The 17830-nt window shown below is 45.8% G+C and overlaps 1 protein-coding gene across 5 annotated transcripts in view; it reads left to right on the top strand.

Annotated features, from left to right (window-relative positions):
• The window catches only part of LOC119660774 (calcium/calmodulin-dependent protein kinase type 1), a 396728-nt gene that overhangs the window by 324770 nt on the left and 54128 nt on the right, over positions 1–17830 (top strand). For all 5 annotated transcript variants that reach the window (XM_038069548.1, XM_038069544.1, XM_038069545.1 and 2 more), the window contains one exon: positions 17346–17749. In XM_038069548.1, coding sequence (XP_037925476.1) covers positions 17346–17749 — 404 coding nt within the window. The remainder of the gene's footprint in view (positions 1–17345; positions 17750–17830) is intronic.

Genomic DNA, 17830 nt, shown 5'->3' with positions numbered 1-17830 from the left:
TCCAGGAAACCGGTCCCTGTCCAACGCATTTTCTGCACCGCTGTTACACTGGTCCTATATTGACAGGGTATCGGCCAGCTGTTCGGCAGCTCCTTCCTTGTACAGGGAGTGCACGTTTGATAAGACAATGCGCAAATCGTTATTCCGTTTTCTTTGCCGGGTTCGCCGCTGTGTTGTCAATCCAGTCCGAGTCTCCTTTCGTGGCTTCGTAACAAGTTGTTCTCCGTGTAGGGTTGTCAGCCCTACCCAACCCCAACCTGCAGGACCAGTTGGTACAACTTGTCCCGTTTTTAGGCGCAGGAGACTCGTCTTCATCTTTCTTCGTCTGCAGCTTTTCGTTAAGAAAAAGCTCTAAGCGATAACTTGGAGGTGGAGATAGGGTTTAGTAGTAGAACTGTTGGTTGAGTAGGTGTTTCCCAGGCGGTTTTGCTTTCCATCGTGGGTACCAATCAACGTTTCGCCCTTGGATCTATACTACACTTCATTATAAGCCTAATTTGAGGGTATTGTGAAAATTCTTGTATTACAAAAATTCAAGTTTGGGTGATGTAGATAGCAGAGTTGAGTTTAGTAGATTTATAGTGAGCAAATTTGTAAACCCTTGTCGAATGAATGAATGTCGAGCTGAATTTTTGAGCCGAAAGTGGGGTCCGGAAGGGTGTAAAGAGACATCGCTGGTGAAAATCGTCTGGTAAAGGGAATAAGCTTGCAGGATCGCCTCCACACTGTGAAGTCCGTTAGATATGTTTATGTGCAAGGAGGCGAAAGAGATCTGATCACATGGACGTTTTCGCGAAGAATGGGGGGGGACCAACTTATGTCCTCAAAGAGCTGTCTGATAGCAAAGTGCACGGCGCTCAACTTCAGAAGGATTAAGGATTAATATTCTCCGAGGTATCGAAATTCAATTTGTTTAGATCTAGTGGAAATGTCGCCGTGAGAGGTAAATCTGGCGAACAAATTTCGAAGAATTGCTTTGCAAAAATCGCCAAGCATGCAAGCAGACTTAGCAGAAGTCGGCATTTCTACGCTAAACTGGCTTGAAAATATTCCATGATGTGAATCCGATTGAGAAGGCTCGGCACATTATAAAGGCACAGTTAATGAAGCGGAAACCTATATCTCTTCCTGAGGCAGACAAAGTGGTCGATAACGTACGGTATAATAAAATTACACCACACTTTTTTCAGAATTTTGCCAATTTGACACACGCAGGTACAAGCGTTCCTAAAAAATAAAGAAGCCCTCACAAAACATTAATATAATATCGGCACTAGCAAAAGAAATAAATAACTTAATAAATACCACATCGAGGATTTGGATAATTTTGGAAGATCTTTGACGGTTGCAAATCAATGTGGTTTCCAGCCAGAAGAAGTCATCTCTAAAAAAGGGGTTTGCTTGGCTAACTCAAATTTTCTTTATTAAAACAAATACAGTATTTTTGAAATCGGTCTTTCCCTTTCTCGTTGTTTAGTTTCTTCGGATGATATAATGATTTTCTTCTACCATAAAAATTCAGGCATTGGGTAGGGAGTTGAACCTACTGTATGCAGTCTCCTTGCCAGTAATGTATTTGTTTGAAGGTATTTGGTTTACTGAATAAATGTCCTTAAGAAGGGTTTTCTAACTGCTGAAATATTATAGGGACATTCAGAAATTCATTAATTTGGTAATAAAGAAAACTTTAATAATAGGTTTTACGCTACTACCATTAAGCAACTTAAGGGGGTCATCCCGTGTGTCGGATTTGAGGAATCGAATTATTTTTTTTGCATCATTTGTATCTAGATATAGTGTAGAATATGTAAATGGACAAAGTGATTTTTTGATATTCTGAGTCGTTCGGAAATTATAGTGTTAAACACGTGATAAGTCACAAGCCAGATTTATTTCGATCGCCGTAATGGAGCTCGTATTTATCGATCCGAATGAGGTTAGAATGACTTCGCTAAAATCATAGGAATTGAAGCCAAGGCTGGACATGTGTTTCTTTAAGAAACCTAAAGTTTATGGATTAGATATAGCAGATTAATGGTCAGTTAAGGTTTTATGGTTAAAAATCGCATTCTACTTTTTCGAAACTGCATATTGAAAATCGGCTGCCACCATAGCCCAAAATCTATCCAACGAAATTCTTTGAAATTTTCACGACTTATTCAGACCATATTTCTACGGTCTGCAAACTAGGATAATTGCGATTCGTTCAATTTTTTTTTTATTCATTGAAGAAAAAGTTTAACACCACCAAACATTTAGCTTTTAATATTTTCTAATGATTCTAGTTTGCCGACTGTAGTTAAGTCTGTACGTTAAAATGCCGTTCACTTTTTTCCTTTAAGATGATCACAGCGGCCTTTAGTTTGGCAGCAGAAAAACACTTTTTTTGGAGATGGGTGCATAAATTACCCTGTATTTCAATAACCAACTATGCGATGGGGGTGGAAAAATTACTATGCACGCTCAAGATATTAATAAATCTATGGCGAAAAATTCGTAATTGTGTCTTCATCCAGTTCTTCACAAAAAATTTCCAAAAAAAGCCAAAGAAAACGGACTTCACACGGGATGACCCCCTTAATGCAGTTGTTCATAACTTCCATAGTTTTTCATAGAAACAATTTCAACAATGAGTCAACGTTCATTTGTCATTTCAATTTCGATATCTCGGGACATGACTCTAGCTTAATCCCATTTCTTCTATACGCGGCGCACGTGACCGCGTTTTTCCCCTTTCCTCTGCATTTCGCAATTTATCTTGTATAGATGCGATCATGTAGTTGACCGCATCCCGATTCTCTTGATGTGCTAGCATTTTCGGCACCAGATTTTCTGGTACCAGCACCTCTCCTAGAGTCTCCTCTAGATTCCTCCTATCTTCCACAAGTCTCGGATAGTGGAAGGATACATGCTCTGGGTCCTCTGGGACTCCATCACAATTTGGACAGTCGGGTGAGGTCTCCAATTTAAACCTGTGAAGGTATTGGAGATATCCTCTATGTCCCGTGAGAAACTGGGTGAGATTATAGTTAATGTCACCGTGTCGTCTCTCCAACCACTCCTTGATGGCAGGAATGAGCCTGTGAGTCCATCGACCCTTTCCCGAGCGTTCCCACCGCTCTTGCCATCTATTTATGGATCTCTCCCTCTCAGCGTTTCAGCGTCTGCAATAAGGGAGAGATAGGCTTTGCATGGTATATATTCGCCACCTCATCTGCCAAGATGCCAATCGGCATCATTCCAGAGGTGACGAATGCTGCATCATCTGAGACAGTTCTGAAGGCAGAGCATACCCTCAGGGCTGTCCTCCTGTAGACTGCATTCAGCTTGCTAGTGTTAACTAACATCCGCAGCGGCTCGCCCCAAACTGGGGTCGCATAGAGCATGATCGAGGTCACCACTCTGGCTATAAGCAACCTAGAGGTATGCCGTGGCCCTCCCACGTTCTGCATCATTCTCGCCAGGGCCATACTAGCAGTGGATGATTTATCACAAACGTACTGTACGTGTTGCTTATAGCTGAGCTTCCTGTCTATCACCACCCCCAAGTATTTGATGGTCGGCTTGGAATTGATGATATGATTTCTGATTCTAACACAGGCGCAATTTCTCTTCCGGCGCTTAGTGATGGGACCGCTTCTGTTTTTTCCTCCGCAAGCGTCAGACCAGAGCTCTCTATCCAGCATTCGACAGCACTGATTGCCTCGCTTGAGTATAACTTAGCATCTTCGAGATGCTTTGCGACAACAACCAATGCTATGTCGTCAGCGTAACACACCACCGTGGCTTCCTCCGGAAGGGGAAGATTAAGTACATCGTTGTACATGATGTTCCACAGTAGTGGGCCCAATACGCGGAAACAACGTACTCCTGGGTCCCGTCATCCTTTCAGTTAAGTAACGACGACGATATCAGCGAGATAGGCGGGAATACCAACCTTCGGGATTTGCGTATCAGATTCCAATTGGCCGAATTGAATGCATTTTTCACGTCCAGGGTTACTACCACGCAATATTTGCTGGTACTACCCTTTCCATGGATTGCATCTTCGGCCAAGCCAGTAACCAATTTGATGGCATCAATGGTTGATCTGGCTTTTCGGAACCCATACTGCCGATCTGAAAGGCCGCCTTGGCTCTCAACAACCGGGAGTAGTCTATCACAGATTACCCGCTTTAACATTTTCCCCACCGTGTCCAAAAGACGTATGGGTCGGTATGACGATTGTTCACCTGGAGGTTTACCAGGCTTAGGCAGAAGTACCAACTTCTGTCGCTTCCATGCCGCTGGAAATATTCCCTCGGATATGCACGCTTCGAACAACTCAGCGAACATGTCCGGCCTGGATTTCACGGCAAGCTTAAGGGCCTTATTCGGTACTCCGTCCAGGCCCGGTGCTTTATCGTCTCCTATTCTACCGCAGATCTCCAACAGCTCGTCTCTGGTGACTGGCGGGATTGCCGTCACATTCAGAGGTGGCTGGAAATTGTCGGTACTCTCTTCTTGCTGGGGGAATAACCCCTGGATGATTTCCAGCAAGAGGGTGGGACACGTGATCTCCGGAGATAAACGGCCTCTGAATCGTCCCATCACGATTCCATAAGCTCTCCCCCAAGGGTTGACGTCCGCTTCTGACCAGAGCCCCTTAAAGCATTTCCTCTTGCTTCGCTGAATGGCGTGCTTGAGGGTTTTGCGAGCTGCCTTATAGGCGCACTTTTTCTGCCCCTGATCGATTCTACCTACCGCCCTCTGAGCCGCTCTTCTGGCTCGGTGGCAGGCTTATCGAAGACCGGTCAGTTCATCATTCCACCAGTAGCTTGGTCTCCTACTGGGGAATGAGCACCTCCTACGCATGGACGCGTCACATACTTTGGTGATGCATTGAGCCAAATGGACGGCTCTTTCCGTAGAGGCGCCTACTTTATCAGGTTGATCTAACCACACCTCTATGAAAGTCTGCTTATCCAAAGATTTTGCAGACCAGCCTGAGATCTTTTTCGGTTTCGGGCATGATAGTTCTTTGCCCTGTGGCTCGACACATGTCTCAAAGAAGATTTCCTGGTGATCGCTGTGGGTGTAGTGTTCGCTGACGAACCAGGACATACCACGCGCCAGCGAAGGGCTGACAAAGGTCAGATCTACAACTGAGCCTGACCCCCCTTTCTGGAAGGTGCTTACAGCACCTTCGTTAGGCAAAACTATGTCCATCTGCGCGAAAGCTTCTATTAAACTGCGCCCCCTAGCATTTGATTCTCTGCTACCCCACTTTAGGGTCCAAGCATTGAAATCACCAGCAATCACCTTTGGATTTCGTCCCCTTGCGTCGAGAACAAGATTATCAAGCATTTGCTCGAATTCAGACAGTGTCAAACTTGGAGGGGCGTAGCAGCTGTATACATATACACTACTTATTTTCGCCCACACAAAGCCACTGGCTGCCTGACTTGCAGTACATTGAATGGCCTGTCGACCACAAGCCCATATCGCCGCTCCACCAGTCGAATTTGTGACCCATATGCCACCGTGACGGTTTCTATATGGTTCACTTATGATGGCAATTTCCATCTCGGATTCGAACGTGGTCTGCTCAAGTAAATCTTGAGCGACCCTGCAATGATTCAGGTTTATTTGAATAAACCTGATTTTCTCATTGTAGTGAGCGCCTTCCTAAATTCCGGACATTTACCACTTCCGGCAATATGCCGGTTATCCTGTCCCTGTTTTACTTCGCACAGTAGGCATTTGGGGTCCCTATTACACTCTCTGGCAATATGACCTTCCTCCCCACACCTTCTGCATCGATCGGATCGATCCATGCTGCCGGTGCATGCCTTCGCGGAGTGCCCAAACATGAGGCATTTAAAGCACCTCTTCAGTGAAATTTGTTCTCTTAAAAGGCAGAAAACCCATCCAATCCGAACCCTTCCAGCAGCCAACAACATCTGCGCTGCCTCCGCTGGTACTCATATTGAGGCCGTTTGTGTACCACCATAGGCTTTTCGTAAGTCCACAACAGATTCCTCGGTAAGTTCTTTCAACTTGAATTGCTCCTTCGGGGCAGTACAAATTCCTTCTTTCGATGTCACTTCATCGAGATCCTTACATTGTATATAGATCTCATGTTTTTGGGCACGCACTGCGGCATTCTCCCCAAGTGAGTTTTTCAGTTGAGTGCGAAAGTCATTAGTTTTGCCACCGCTGGATCTTTTCAGCTCGAACATGAGATCCCCTTTCTGGGTTCTGCGGATTCTGTTCACATTTCCGCTCAGATCTTTTAGGTCGGGATCAGCTTTGGCCTTTTTGAGTATCTCCGGGTAGGACAGATTGCCCTTACTGGAGATAACAATCGCATCTGGACGAGTTCGCACTTTAGCTTTTCGTTTCGCTTTTTTGTTGGTAACTTTAGTCCATCCATCGTTTTCCTTCGTCTTGGTCGAGTTTCCTAGATTCGTTGTACGTTTTCCTCCTTCTGAGCTGTTGGTGGTCAAAGGGTAGTATAGGTCCCAGGGCGAAACGTGGATTGGTACCCACGATGGAGCATAAAACCTGGGAAATGCCTGCTGAACCAACACCAACAGCTCTCCTACCAAACCCTATCTCCACCTCCACGTGGTGACCGCTGGGAACTCTTTCTTAACGAAAAGCTGCAGACGGAGAAGGATGAAGGCGAGTCTCCCGCGCCTAAAAACGGGACAAATTGTACCAACTAGTCCTCCACGTTGGGGGTTGGGTAGGGCTGACAACCCTACACCGAAAACAACTTGTTACGAAGCCACAACAGGAGCCTCGGACAGGACGGATTTTAAAACGACGGACCCGGCAACGAACACGGAATAACGGTTTGCGCATTTTCTCATGGAACGTGCGCTGCCTGTACAGAGATGAAGCTGACGAGCAGCTAGCCGATACCCTGATATAACAGCGTTGCAAGAGATGCGATGGACAGGGACCGGTTTCCTGGAGAAGAGCCACTACACTATATATTATAGCGGTCATCCAGTAAACCATGTGCTCGGAGTAGAGAAGACTGCAGAGTCGGAGAAGGATACCTTCTACGAGGCAGTAGAACGAACCCTCGAAGCCTGTCCCAGATATGATATCAAAATCATACTTGGGGATTTTAACAGCCAAGTAGGGAAGGAGCCCGTATTCAGGCGATACGTTGGCTCTCATAGCTTACACGAAAAAACAAATGATAACGGACTGCAGACTATTCAATTAGCAGGGTCACACGAAATGGTTGTTGGAAGTACCTGGTTTGCGCGGAAAGCGGTCCACAAACATACGTGGGCCTCTCCAGAGGGGACCACTTTTAACCAAATTGACCACGTGTTGATCGAACGCCGCCACCTCTCAGCCTTGATGAATGTCAGAACATATAGGGGGGCCAATATAGACTCGGATCACTATCTCGTTGGCATGGTGCTCCGAGCTCGAATAACAATACCACCTAGAATCCCCTCTGACAATCAGGTGAGAGTGAACACTGAAGCCATTCACAACACAACCCTCCGCGACACCTATAAGAGGGAAATGGATGCGCAATAACCGCAGTCAACTGAGGACCTGGAGATGAAGCATCAACAAATGATCTTCACAATCACCTGAAGAACGTCATCATGGATGCGGCCACAAAGATACTTGGCCCCAGCCGCAAAAGGAGTCGGAACGGCTGGTTTGACGATGAATGTAAGCTGGCAACGGAACGGAAGAATGCCGCATACCGAGTAATGTTGCATTCTCAAAGAACGCGGGCACGCGCAGAGACTTATCACGAACTCCGTCGAGTGGAGAAGCGACTTCACAGACGGAAAAAGGAAGCCTGGGAGCACCAACAAGTCTATGAACTAGAAAAGTACAGGGAGCAACCGCACCAGGCGCGGAAGTTTTACCAACAAGTCAGCAGGATGAAACCTTATACACCTCGATGCTCATCCTGCCGAGACAAAGAGTGAAATCTGATTTCCGACAGAATGGGCATATTAGAGCGTTGGGTTGAGTACTTTGATGAGCTACTGAACAACCAGAACATCGGCGAGTTGGAGGTCCCGCCAACTGAAGACGACGGACAAATACTGCCACCGCCAAGTTTAGGAGAAACAGTCCGTGCAATTCATCGGCTAAAAAATCATAAGTCGCCAGGAGCCGATGGAATTACAGCCGAATTGGTTAAATATGGAGGCGACCAGTTACACCAAGTGGTTCATCAACTTGTGCTCAAGGTATGGGACAGCGAATCAATGCCTGACGATTGGCAACGAGGCATTATCTGTCTCATACATGAAAAGGGAGATATCACACAGTGCAGCAATTATAGAGCTATCACGTTGCTGACTACCATCTATAAAATATTCTCCGCTATCTTGCTAGGCCCGAGAAGCCCATACGCTCAGAACATCATTGGCCCATACCAAAGAGGCTTCACTCCAGGCAAATCAGCAACAGATCAGATTTTCTGTCAGCGGCAAGCGATGGAAAAACTGTTGGAATATGGACAACAGTTGCACCATCTGTTCATCGACTTTAAAGCCGCCTACGATAGCATAGCAAGGGTAAAACTGTACACGGCCATGAGAGAATTCGGTATCCCGACGAAATTAATAAGACTGACTAGGCTGACCCTGACCAATGTGCGAAGCCAGATAAAAGCAGCAGGATCACTCTCAAGTCCATTCGACATCAACAACGGTCTACGAAAAGGGGATGCGCTATCATGCGTCCTCTTTAGCCTGGCCCTCGAGAAAGTGACAAGTGATGCCGAGGTAAATGCAAGAGGTACGATCCTCTTCAAGTCCACCCAACTACTGGCCTATGCTGACGATATCGACATCATGGGAAGAACCACCCGAGATGTACAAACTACCTTCATCCAGATCGAGCAGGCGGTGCGAGATCTTGGGCTGCACATCAATGAAGGCAGGACAAAATATATGGTGGCAACGTCAGCACCGAAGACCAATCAACCAACAACATCAACCGGCACTGGTCAAACACGAAGAAGAATAAGGATAGGAGAATACAACTTTGAGACCGTTAACAATTTCTCCTATCTAGGATCGAAAATCACAACCGATAACAACTACGACGATGAAATCCGCGCACGGTTTTTGTCAGCCAACAGAGCCTATTTCAGCTTACAAAGACTGTTCCGCTCGAAACGTCTCACCATAGGGTCAAAGCTCTTACTGTACAAGACTATGATCTTGCCAGTCCTCATGTATTCCTCGGAAACTTGGGTTCTTAGCAAAAAAAATTGCGAACTCTTGGCCGCGTTCGAGGGAGGAATCCTCCGAAGAATTTTTGGCCCCCTACATGAGGATGGACGATTCCGTAGCCTACACAATGACGAAATCTATGAGCGATACCATGACCGTCCGGTTGTGGATAAAATCCGGCTCAATAGGTTACGGTGGGCGGGTCACTTAATCCGTATGGATGAGGATGATCGCGCCCGGAAAGTCTATAAAGGCAATATCTATGGTAGGAAAAGAAGACGAGGCAGACCCTGCCTAAGATGGAACGATGGCGTGGGTCAGGACGCCAGACAGCTTTTAGGGATATCGAATTGGTGGACCTCGGCGCAAAACCGGGATGTCTGGATTTGCTTATTAAGGCAGACCTAGACCGGATACCGGTTGTTGCGCCGTTGATGATGATGATGAGCTGTTGGTGTTGGATTTCAGAATGTCCTGTCCGCCTTTTTTCTCTTGGACGACAGCTAATTATTTAAAGGATCCCCTTCTTTTTCACGTACTCGTTTATTTTGCTGGGATTCGATGGTAGTACGGTTAGGCGTCACTTGGATCGCTTGTGATACTGTTGGCACAGCGGGGTTCGGCGTATCCTTATTATTCTTTTCCTCCATCTGTGATCTATTATAGAGGACTCTAATAGCCCTCACCATATTCTTTATGGCTTGGTGCACGTTGTGTTTCTCCTTAATAAACTTGGACAGCTGGGTGAAGGGTAATTCCTCCGGATCGGGGCTCTGCTCCCTTGGCTGTACTTTATCCTTCATCATCTTTGGCATTGGTGGAGATCTCAAAGTTGATGAGCTTCTTTTGAATGGATCCCTTCGTTGTTCCTGGAGCACCTCCTGCTGTCGAGCATCTTGAACATGTGCGGTGGGTGTTGTCACGGTTTTTGTTGTCCAAAAAGCTGCTTTTAGTTCATCTTTGTTTGCTCTTGGTATTGGTGTCCTCGGTAAGGTCGTACTTCGCTTGAACACCTCCTTCTCCAGATCCAAATCACTTGTAACATTATATGCCAAGGTGGCCAAGTTGTCCACCACCGAGGCACTGCGGTCGAGGGATATCGACGACCGGGAGCCCGCTTGCTCACTCCCAAAAGCCGCCGGTACTGGGGTTCCGAGCCCCTACACCGTAAGTTTCCTCCTTCTCTCGTCTTCTATGGTGGTTTTATGTTCTGGGTATCCTTCCCATAGCCATTTTGGTCCGCGTACCAAAGATGAGCAAACACTAGCCCATGCACCGTCAGAAAAGAAAAGTGCATGAACACATATTTACACATCAATAGGTATGCCCCAATCCGCCAGCTGGGGTCGCGTCTAATGGGAGATCTGGCCACTCCTCACACGTCTGTCCATCTGTCCGTCTGTCTGTCTGTCACACTTTTATTAAAAATAGCTATACCGATTGACATTAAATTTGGTGAGATGGTGGGAACTGTCAACGCCCAAACATGCAGTGAGTAACATCTTTCTACGTTGAGATTAAGGGGGGGGAGGTCCTCATACATGCAAAAGGGGATTGTGAAATTTTTTCTCACCGAATATAGTCCTGTGGGGTATCAAATAAAAAGTCTTGATTAGTAGTTTTCGATGCCAGTCTAAATGTTGACATTTGCTGGTAAAGCAAGGAGTCTGAGGAGTTGAAAGTGATAATTTTTCTAACCGACCAATTCTCAGAAACTACACAACCGAAAAAAACGGAAAAAATCCTGCACTTGCCTCTATACGGTCTCCAACCTCGAACTACTATGGTATATTACTATATTTTTGGGGAAATTGAGTAGAAACCTCCTTAAGTTTATCCTGGAGTTATAAGAATGTAGTAATATTATAGAAATTTTAGTGTTTAATCATACTATTACCAACAAAGTTATAGCAGCTCAAAGTTGTCTTTACCGGGTAGATTGACTGAAACCAAAAGTACTAAATATCAATATCACGCTAAAGTGAGTAGTCTGGCATGATAAATGCATATACTTTACGGGCTGGGTACAAGTGGGATAGTTCTGTACTCAAATATACGTATAGAAGAAACAAACAAAACTGTTCATATCTGAAGCGCCGAGCTTCCAGTTTCCTTAATTGGTTTTGTTATTTTCGTCTGGGGCCAACAAATGTGAGTCCTATCTTAAAATTGATTACATTTAGGTAATTCCGTTTGATCTGTCCTCTACGTCTTCCCTGTCCATAAGTCAAGCCTAAACCCTTATTTCAAGGCTGGACGTTGTTTCAAGACAGGAAACATCTGATTTCGGTCCCACGATGCTCCGCACTATTGCACAAAACGTGTTATTTTTTCCAGTGCTCGATCCAAGTTTGATAAGTGTGCTGCTGGTTCTAGTGCACGAGATAGATTTGACATCTACCCCGGTTGTCTCTATTCCCGATTTCTTCTTCGCGTCTCATTTCCGTTTTATCGGTTACGTGCTCGCTTTCTCGTGGGCTGAAAGTGCTACACTAGACGTTTGCTTGTCCCTAACTCTTTTTCGGCGGTCTAGGGCTTCGGTGGTGTGTGATAAAATGTAGGAATTTCTCCTGTCCTGATGGTGGGAGCCATCATTATTTCTAAGAAAGTTGGACATTTGTTAAGCACCGTCGGTTCATTTGCCCTTGCCTTCCGGAAGAGGACCATCCTCTCTAGTGAATTAACTTGTGCCGATAATTAATTGACTATTCCACACAAGGATGTATTATGTAGTTCAGAAATTGCCATCTTTTCTCGCAGTCCTTTTGATTATAGGTTCGGGGCGTTATTTTTTTGATTACTAGAACTTTTACTATCGTCAGATCTCTTTCTTGGCTCTCGCTACCAGTTGTTGGGAGCCATGATGTCTTTGTGTCGTTAGTATTTTTGTGTAGGTGACAATTGCAACATCAAATCGCACTGGTCAAACGGGAAGAATAAGGATAGGAGAATACAACTCTGAGACCGTTGATAATTTCTCCTATCTATCTCAGCTACGATGATGAAATCCGCGCACGGTTGTTGTCAGCCAACAGAGCCTATTCCAGCTTACAAAAACTGTTCCGCTCGAAACGTCCCATCATAGGGTCAAAGCTCTTGTGTGTGTGTGTATGGTGGGGAGAAGCTACAGCTTCTGAGTACTCAGGCCGTGTTGGCCCATTGTACTCGCCTCCCCCGTCTAACGGAATATTCCGGATTCGTTAACGTATCGGAGGATTTCCGTTAGTGGATGTGATGCTACCCGTCGCAATTGGAGGACATCGGCACCAAAGATCTGATGCCTGATGCGTTCATAGGTGGGGCATTCACATAGGAAATGCTCCGTGGATTCCGCTTCCTCATTACAGGAGGGACACGTATCATCTTCGGTAATTCCTATTCTGAACATATGCCCAGCTAGTGAATTATGGCCTGTCAGAATGCCCACAATACACCTGCAAGTCCTCTTGCTTTTCGACAGGATAAACTTTGCGGTAAGTATGTTGGGTTCTGGCAGGAAAAGTTTGGTGTGTCGAGCAGCATTTAAGCTCTGCCACCTGTCGTTATGGGAAACATGTTCCCAGTTTTTGAAAACAGATCTAGCCAATGCTACTGATACTCCAATTGCTGGCTCCGGTCCCGGCATAGGGGAGATTGACCCCTCTTTCGCTAAAGCGTCCGAGATTTCATTTCCCTCTATACGACAGTGACCAGGTACCCAGAGTAGTTCCACCGTATTGAATCTAGACATAGAGCTCAAACGGTTTCTGCATTCCTCAACGATTTTCGAGGTGATCAAAGGACTGCTCAATGCCCTCAGTGCAGCTTGACTGTCACTGCAGATTGCGATGCGCCTGCCCTTCAACCGCTCGTCAATCACCCAGTTTGCCACCCTTAGGATCGAATAAACTTCGGCTTGAAAAACCGTTGCATATTATCCCAAAGGAAAAGCCCACTTCTCGTTTTTATTCGATAGGTAGACTCCGGCTCCAGAACCCTCTTCTGTTTTTGAGCCATCGGTGTAGAAGACTTCCGTATATCCCGCCACGCATTCCTCTGGGTCTTCCCAGTCCTCTCTACGCTTCAGGGTAACTACATATCTTCTACCAAACAGATGTATGGGGACACGAGAATCGGAAGGCATTGTAAGAACTGCATTCAGTCCTCCTAGTAACTCTTCCAACGCTCTGTGCCCCCCACATCCGTTGTTTTCCCATAGATCTAATCGAATTAGCCTATGAGCTACTCTAATTGCAGTGCTTTGAAAGCGCGAGGCAAAGGTCCGTCTGCACAGCCATAAGCTGTGAGAGCTCGTTTCATCTTTACCTCTACATATTTGTTCCAAAGAAGTTTTTTATCTAGAGTGACCCCCAGATATTTCACTTCTTCGGAGAGTTGAAGGGTAGTACCCCTCATCTCAGGGCGACAAAATCCATCCAGTTTTCTCCTTTTTGTGAATAAAACCATTGTGGTTTTATTTGGATTAACTGACAAACCATGTCTAAGGCACTAGCTGTCTATCAAATCAACGCCACGCTGTATATTCCTACACCCCGTTCCAAGATCCCGATCAACAGCAAGTACAGCCACGTCATCAGCATAAGCTTGAGCGTGTATTGGCAAATTTTGCAGTTCGCATAGCAGTGAGTCGATCAGCATACTCCACAGAAGTGGCGAAAGCACACCTCCTTGGGGGCAGCCCTTCGTCGCTTCCGTAGTCAGGTAGCGATCGACCCCTACCTCAGCGCACAACAATCTTTGCGTTAGCATAGTATGGATCCACTTAATTAAAGCATCATCAACACCATGCGCTCTGGCGGCATCACAAAGTTTTTGAAAAGGCGCACAGTCAAAAGCCCCTTCAATGTCCACGAACACCCCCATCGCGTACTTACCATTCAAAGTTGCATCCTCTATCTTTGTGACCAAAGAATGAAGAGCAGACTCACAGGACTTTCCACGTTGGTAAGCATGTTGGTTTTCACTAAGTGGGTGTGACCTAAGTGCGTTTCCACGAATGTGACGCTCCACCAGTCTCTCCAAACCTTTCAGCAAGAATGAAGTCAAGCTGATCTGTCTGAAGTTCTTTAGATTAGAATAGTCATCTTTCCCAGGTTTCGATATGAAAACTACCTTAACCTGTTGCCAAGAAGAAGGCACATAGCCCAGAGCAAGACATCCTCGAAAAATATTTCTTAGAGGTCGCTCTAAATGCTCCATACCCTCCTTTAGCATTGCCGGATAGATGCCATCCATGTCAGGTGCTTTGAAATGTTCAAAGGACAGTATGGCAGCTCTCACCTTTTCATGGATAACAACCGCTTTCGCAGTGTTCCAGTTCCCCTTGCAACGCTTGCGTGTTGAAGGGGTTGCAAGAACCGTCAACTCTCCCCCTACCACTTCTCCCACCCGTTCTCCCGGGTGGTGTACTTCCAGGAGGGTCTGTACTGAGTCCAGTCTGGAGATCGTGAAAGTACCGTCGGGTTTTCTAAGAAAATCCAACTTGGCCGACTCATCCTTTTTGAGGACACTGCACAGCCTTGAAGCCTTGAAGTACGCTCTAAAGGAGTCTCGTTTCGAGCACCTCACGAGCCTCTTATATTCACGTTGTGAGTTCCTGAAATTTAACCAGTCTTCGTCCTTGTTGCTTTTGCAAGCACGATTTAGAAGTCGCCTGGTTGATTTCCAGATTTTTTGCAGTTCTCGGTTCTACCAGGGAACCGTTTTACCGCTTTGGCCTCGGGAAATAGGACAAGCCTCTTCATAGCACTCTAAAAGTGTGCAGTTCAGAGTTTTCAAGTCATCTTCCAGCACCAAAGGAGTCCTTAGTCGCCTAGGGAACTGTACTTTATTGCCAAGAAGTTCATTGAACTTTGCCCAATCCGTTTTCCTAGGGTTCCGTCTTTGTACTGCAGACTGTTCGCCCGCAATAGTCAGATTGAATTCTAGATATCGGTGATCTGACAGTGAGACCTCGTCTAGCACTCGCCAGTGTGTAATCAACTCTAACAATTTTGGGGTACAGATTTTTAGGTCAATTACTTCGCTTCTTCTCGGTCCCACGAACGTAGGGGCGCACCCTACGTTTGCAGTCATAAGACCAGCTGAAGTGATGAAATCAAATAGCTTCTCTCCTCTTGGATTGCATTTGCTACTGCCCCAACAAATATGTTGAGCATTCGCATCGCAACCTATTAAGAGTTCGAGACCACTTGATTCTGCATACGCCACCAGATCCCTAAGTTCTTGCGTCGGTGGAGGATACAAAGAATCATAGGGTAAATAAGCGGAGGCAACTATGATGTTTTTCCTCTCGCCATTTATTTGGTATTGTATGATGACCGTAGCTAAGTCCTGGGAACAATATTGTCTCAGTATAGTTGCCTCTAACCGTCTTGACATCAGGACGCAAGCTCTCGGTCTTATGGATCTTTCGTCGTAGAAGATCCTAGCCCCCTTTACTGATCCAATGCCACAGATTCTGTTAAATCGAACCCACGGTTCTTGCACCAGGAAGATATAAGGGAAATCCTGCAGCTTTGTCATTCTCTCTGCCAACAGGTAGGAGGGAGCTTTGGCATGCTGCACGTTGATTTGACCAATCTTTATGTTTTTCGACATAAATTTAGTCTATTGTCGCTGACAGAAGAGTCTGGTGCGTCCAGTGTGGATCTTACCGGGGTTTGCAGTTTATCCCCACCTTCCGCCGGAGATTCCGCTTCCTTGTGTCCGATTTCTCTGGGCGTTACCGCGCCTAGTGGTACAGCCACGTCCATGTCCTCATTCCCAAGGTGCTTCATCTTCCTTCGCAGTGATCTCTTCTGCCGTCGGCTTAGGGCCTTTCCAGGTTCACGGTGTTCGGACCGCTTGGATCCATTTCCACATACTGGCGTTGAACCAATAGCGTCCACGTCACCAGCTTCCCGTTCTTCCGCTCTTCCCGGTAAGGATGGCGGAGAAGGTTCTGACAGGCGGGATTCAGCCTGTAGTCCCCCCTCCTTAGTGGCCGAAGTTCCCTTCTGCCGGGCCTTCCTCTTCCGCTTGCAGATAGATTTGGGCTGTAGTACCGCGGACGGGCCGGCCGTAGTCGGATTTCCAGTTTCTCCCAATTTGAGAGTTTCCGTACTTTCCTTTCTGGCTAACTTCGCCGTAGGCACCAAGTGCAAACTTTCCACTGAGTCGGAAAGCATGCCTTCTACAGATTGATCTGTAGGCGAGTATGAATGTGGTGAGGCCTCCAAAATCCGCGCCTCGGCCGCGACATGATTGCTCATGGTCGCGAATGGATTCGAAGTCTGTGACTTCTTACCACTTGGAGAGTTTAAATCCATCGTTTCCATATTCATATTTTTGGACACCCTTAGTGTAGTAGTAAACTACTACAGGCTCCCCCACCACGACAAGGTGGCGTCCGAGGGAGTCAAAGCTCTTACTGTACAAGACAATGGTTTTGCCAGTTCTCATGTATTTCTCGCAGACTTGGGTTCTTAGCAAGAAGAGTTGCGAACTCTTGGCCGCGTTCGAGAGAAGAATCCTCCGAAGAATTTTTGGTCCTCTACATGAGGATGGACGATTCCGTAGGCTACATAATGACGAAATGTATGAGTGATTCCATGACCGTCTGGTTGTAGATAAAATCCGGCTCAGTGGGTTACGGTGGGCGGGTTACTTAATCCGTACGGATGAGGATGATCAGGCCCGGAAAGTTTATAAGGGCAATATCTATGGTAGAAAAGGAAGAGGAGGCAGACCTTGCCTGAGATGGAGCGATGGCGTAGGTCAGACGCCAGACAGCTTTTAGGGATATCGAATTTTTGGACCTCGACACAGAACTGGGATATTTGGAATTCCTTACTAAGGCAGGCCTAGACCGGATACCGGGTGTTGCACCGTTAATGATGATGATGACAACTGCAAGATGCTGCCTCCGCCATTATGCTCAGTAATTTTAAGTAATCCTTATCACCGAATATCGGGTCAGGGAAAAATTTCATATCGGTTTTCTAGTAAACTTCTGATGTTGATATTATAATAAACTTGATTTTGATTTTTGAATTTGAGTAAATATTCTTCTAATCTAGGTTTTCAGTTAATATTTGTTTAGTATTATGAAGACATACTTAACTTTTTCTATCTACTTTTGTTTCATAGAGTAACCGGAGGTGAATTATTTGATCGAATAGTTGAAAAAGGTTCATACACTGAAAAAGATGCGTCTGATTTAATACGACAAGTTCTAGAGGCAGTAGATTATATGCACGAACAAGGAGTGGTCCATCGTGATTTGAAGCCTGAAAATCTCCTTTACTATAGTCAAGAGGAAGATAGCAAAATAATGATTAGTGATTTTGGATTATCGAAAATGGAAGACTCCGGTATCATGGCAACAGCCTGTGGAACACCGGGGTATGTGGCGCCTGAGGTTCTAGCACAAAAACCATATGGTAAAGCAGTGGATGTGTGGAGTATAGGAGTTATATCGTATATATTGCTATGCGGCTATCCGCCGTTCTACGATGAAAATGATGCCAACTTATTTGCTCAAATTTTAAAAGGTGTGTAAAACTTAAAGTTGCATTGCAGGACAAAGATCCTTGGCATCCATTTCTATCTTATTTTGAATGTAAACTTCCATT

The sequence above is a fragment of the Hermetia illucens genome, chromosome 7 (genome assembly GCF_905115235.1).
Source record: "Hermetia illucens chromosome 7, iHerIll2.2.curated.20191125, whole genome shotgun sequence".
Classification (NCBI taxonomy): Eukaryota; Metazoa; Arthropoda; class Insecta; order Diptera; family Stratiomyidae; genus Hermetia; species Hermetia illucens.
This window is presented reverse-complemented; position numbering and strand designations above follow the sequence as displayed.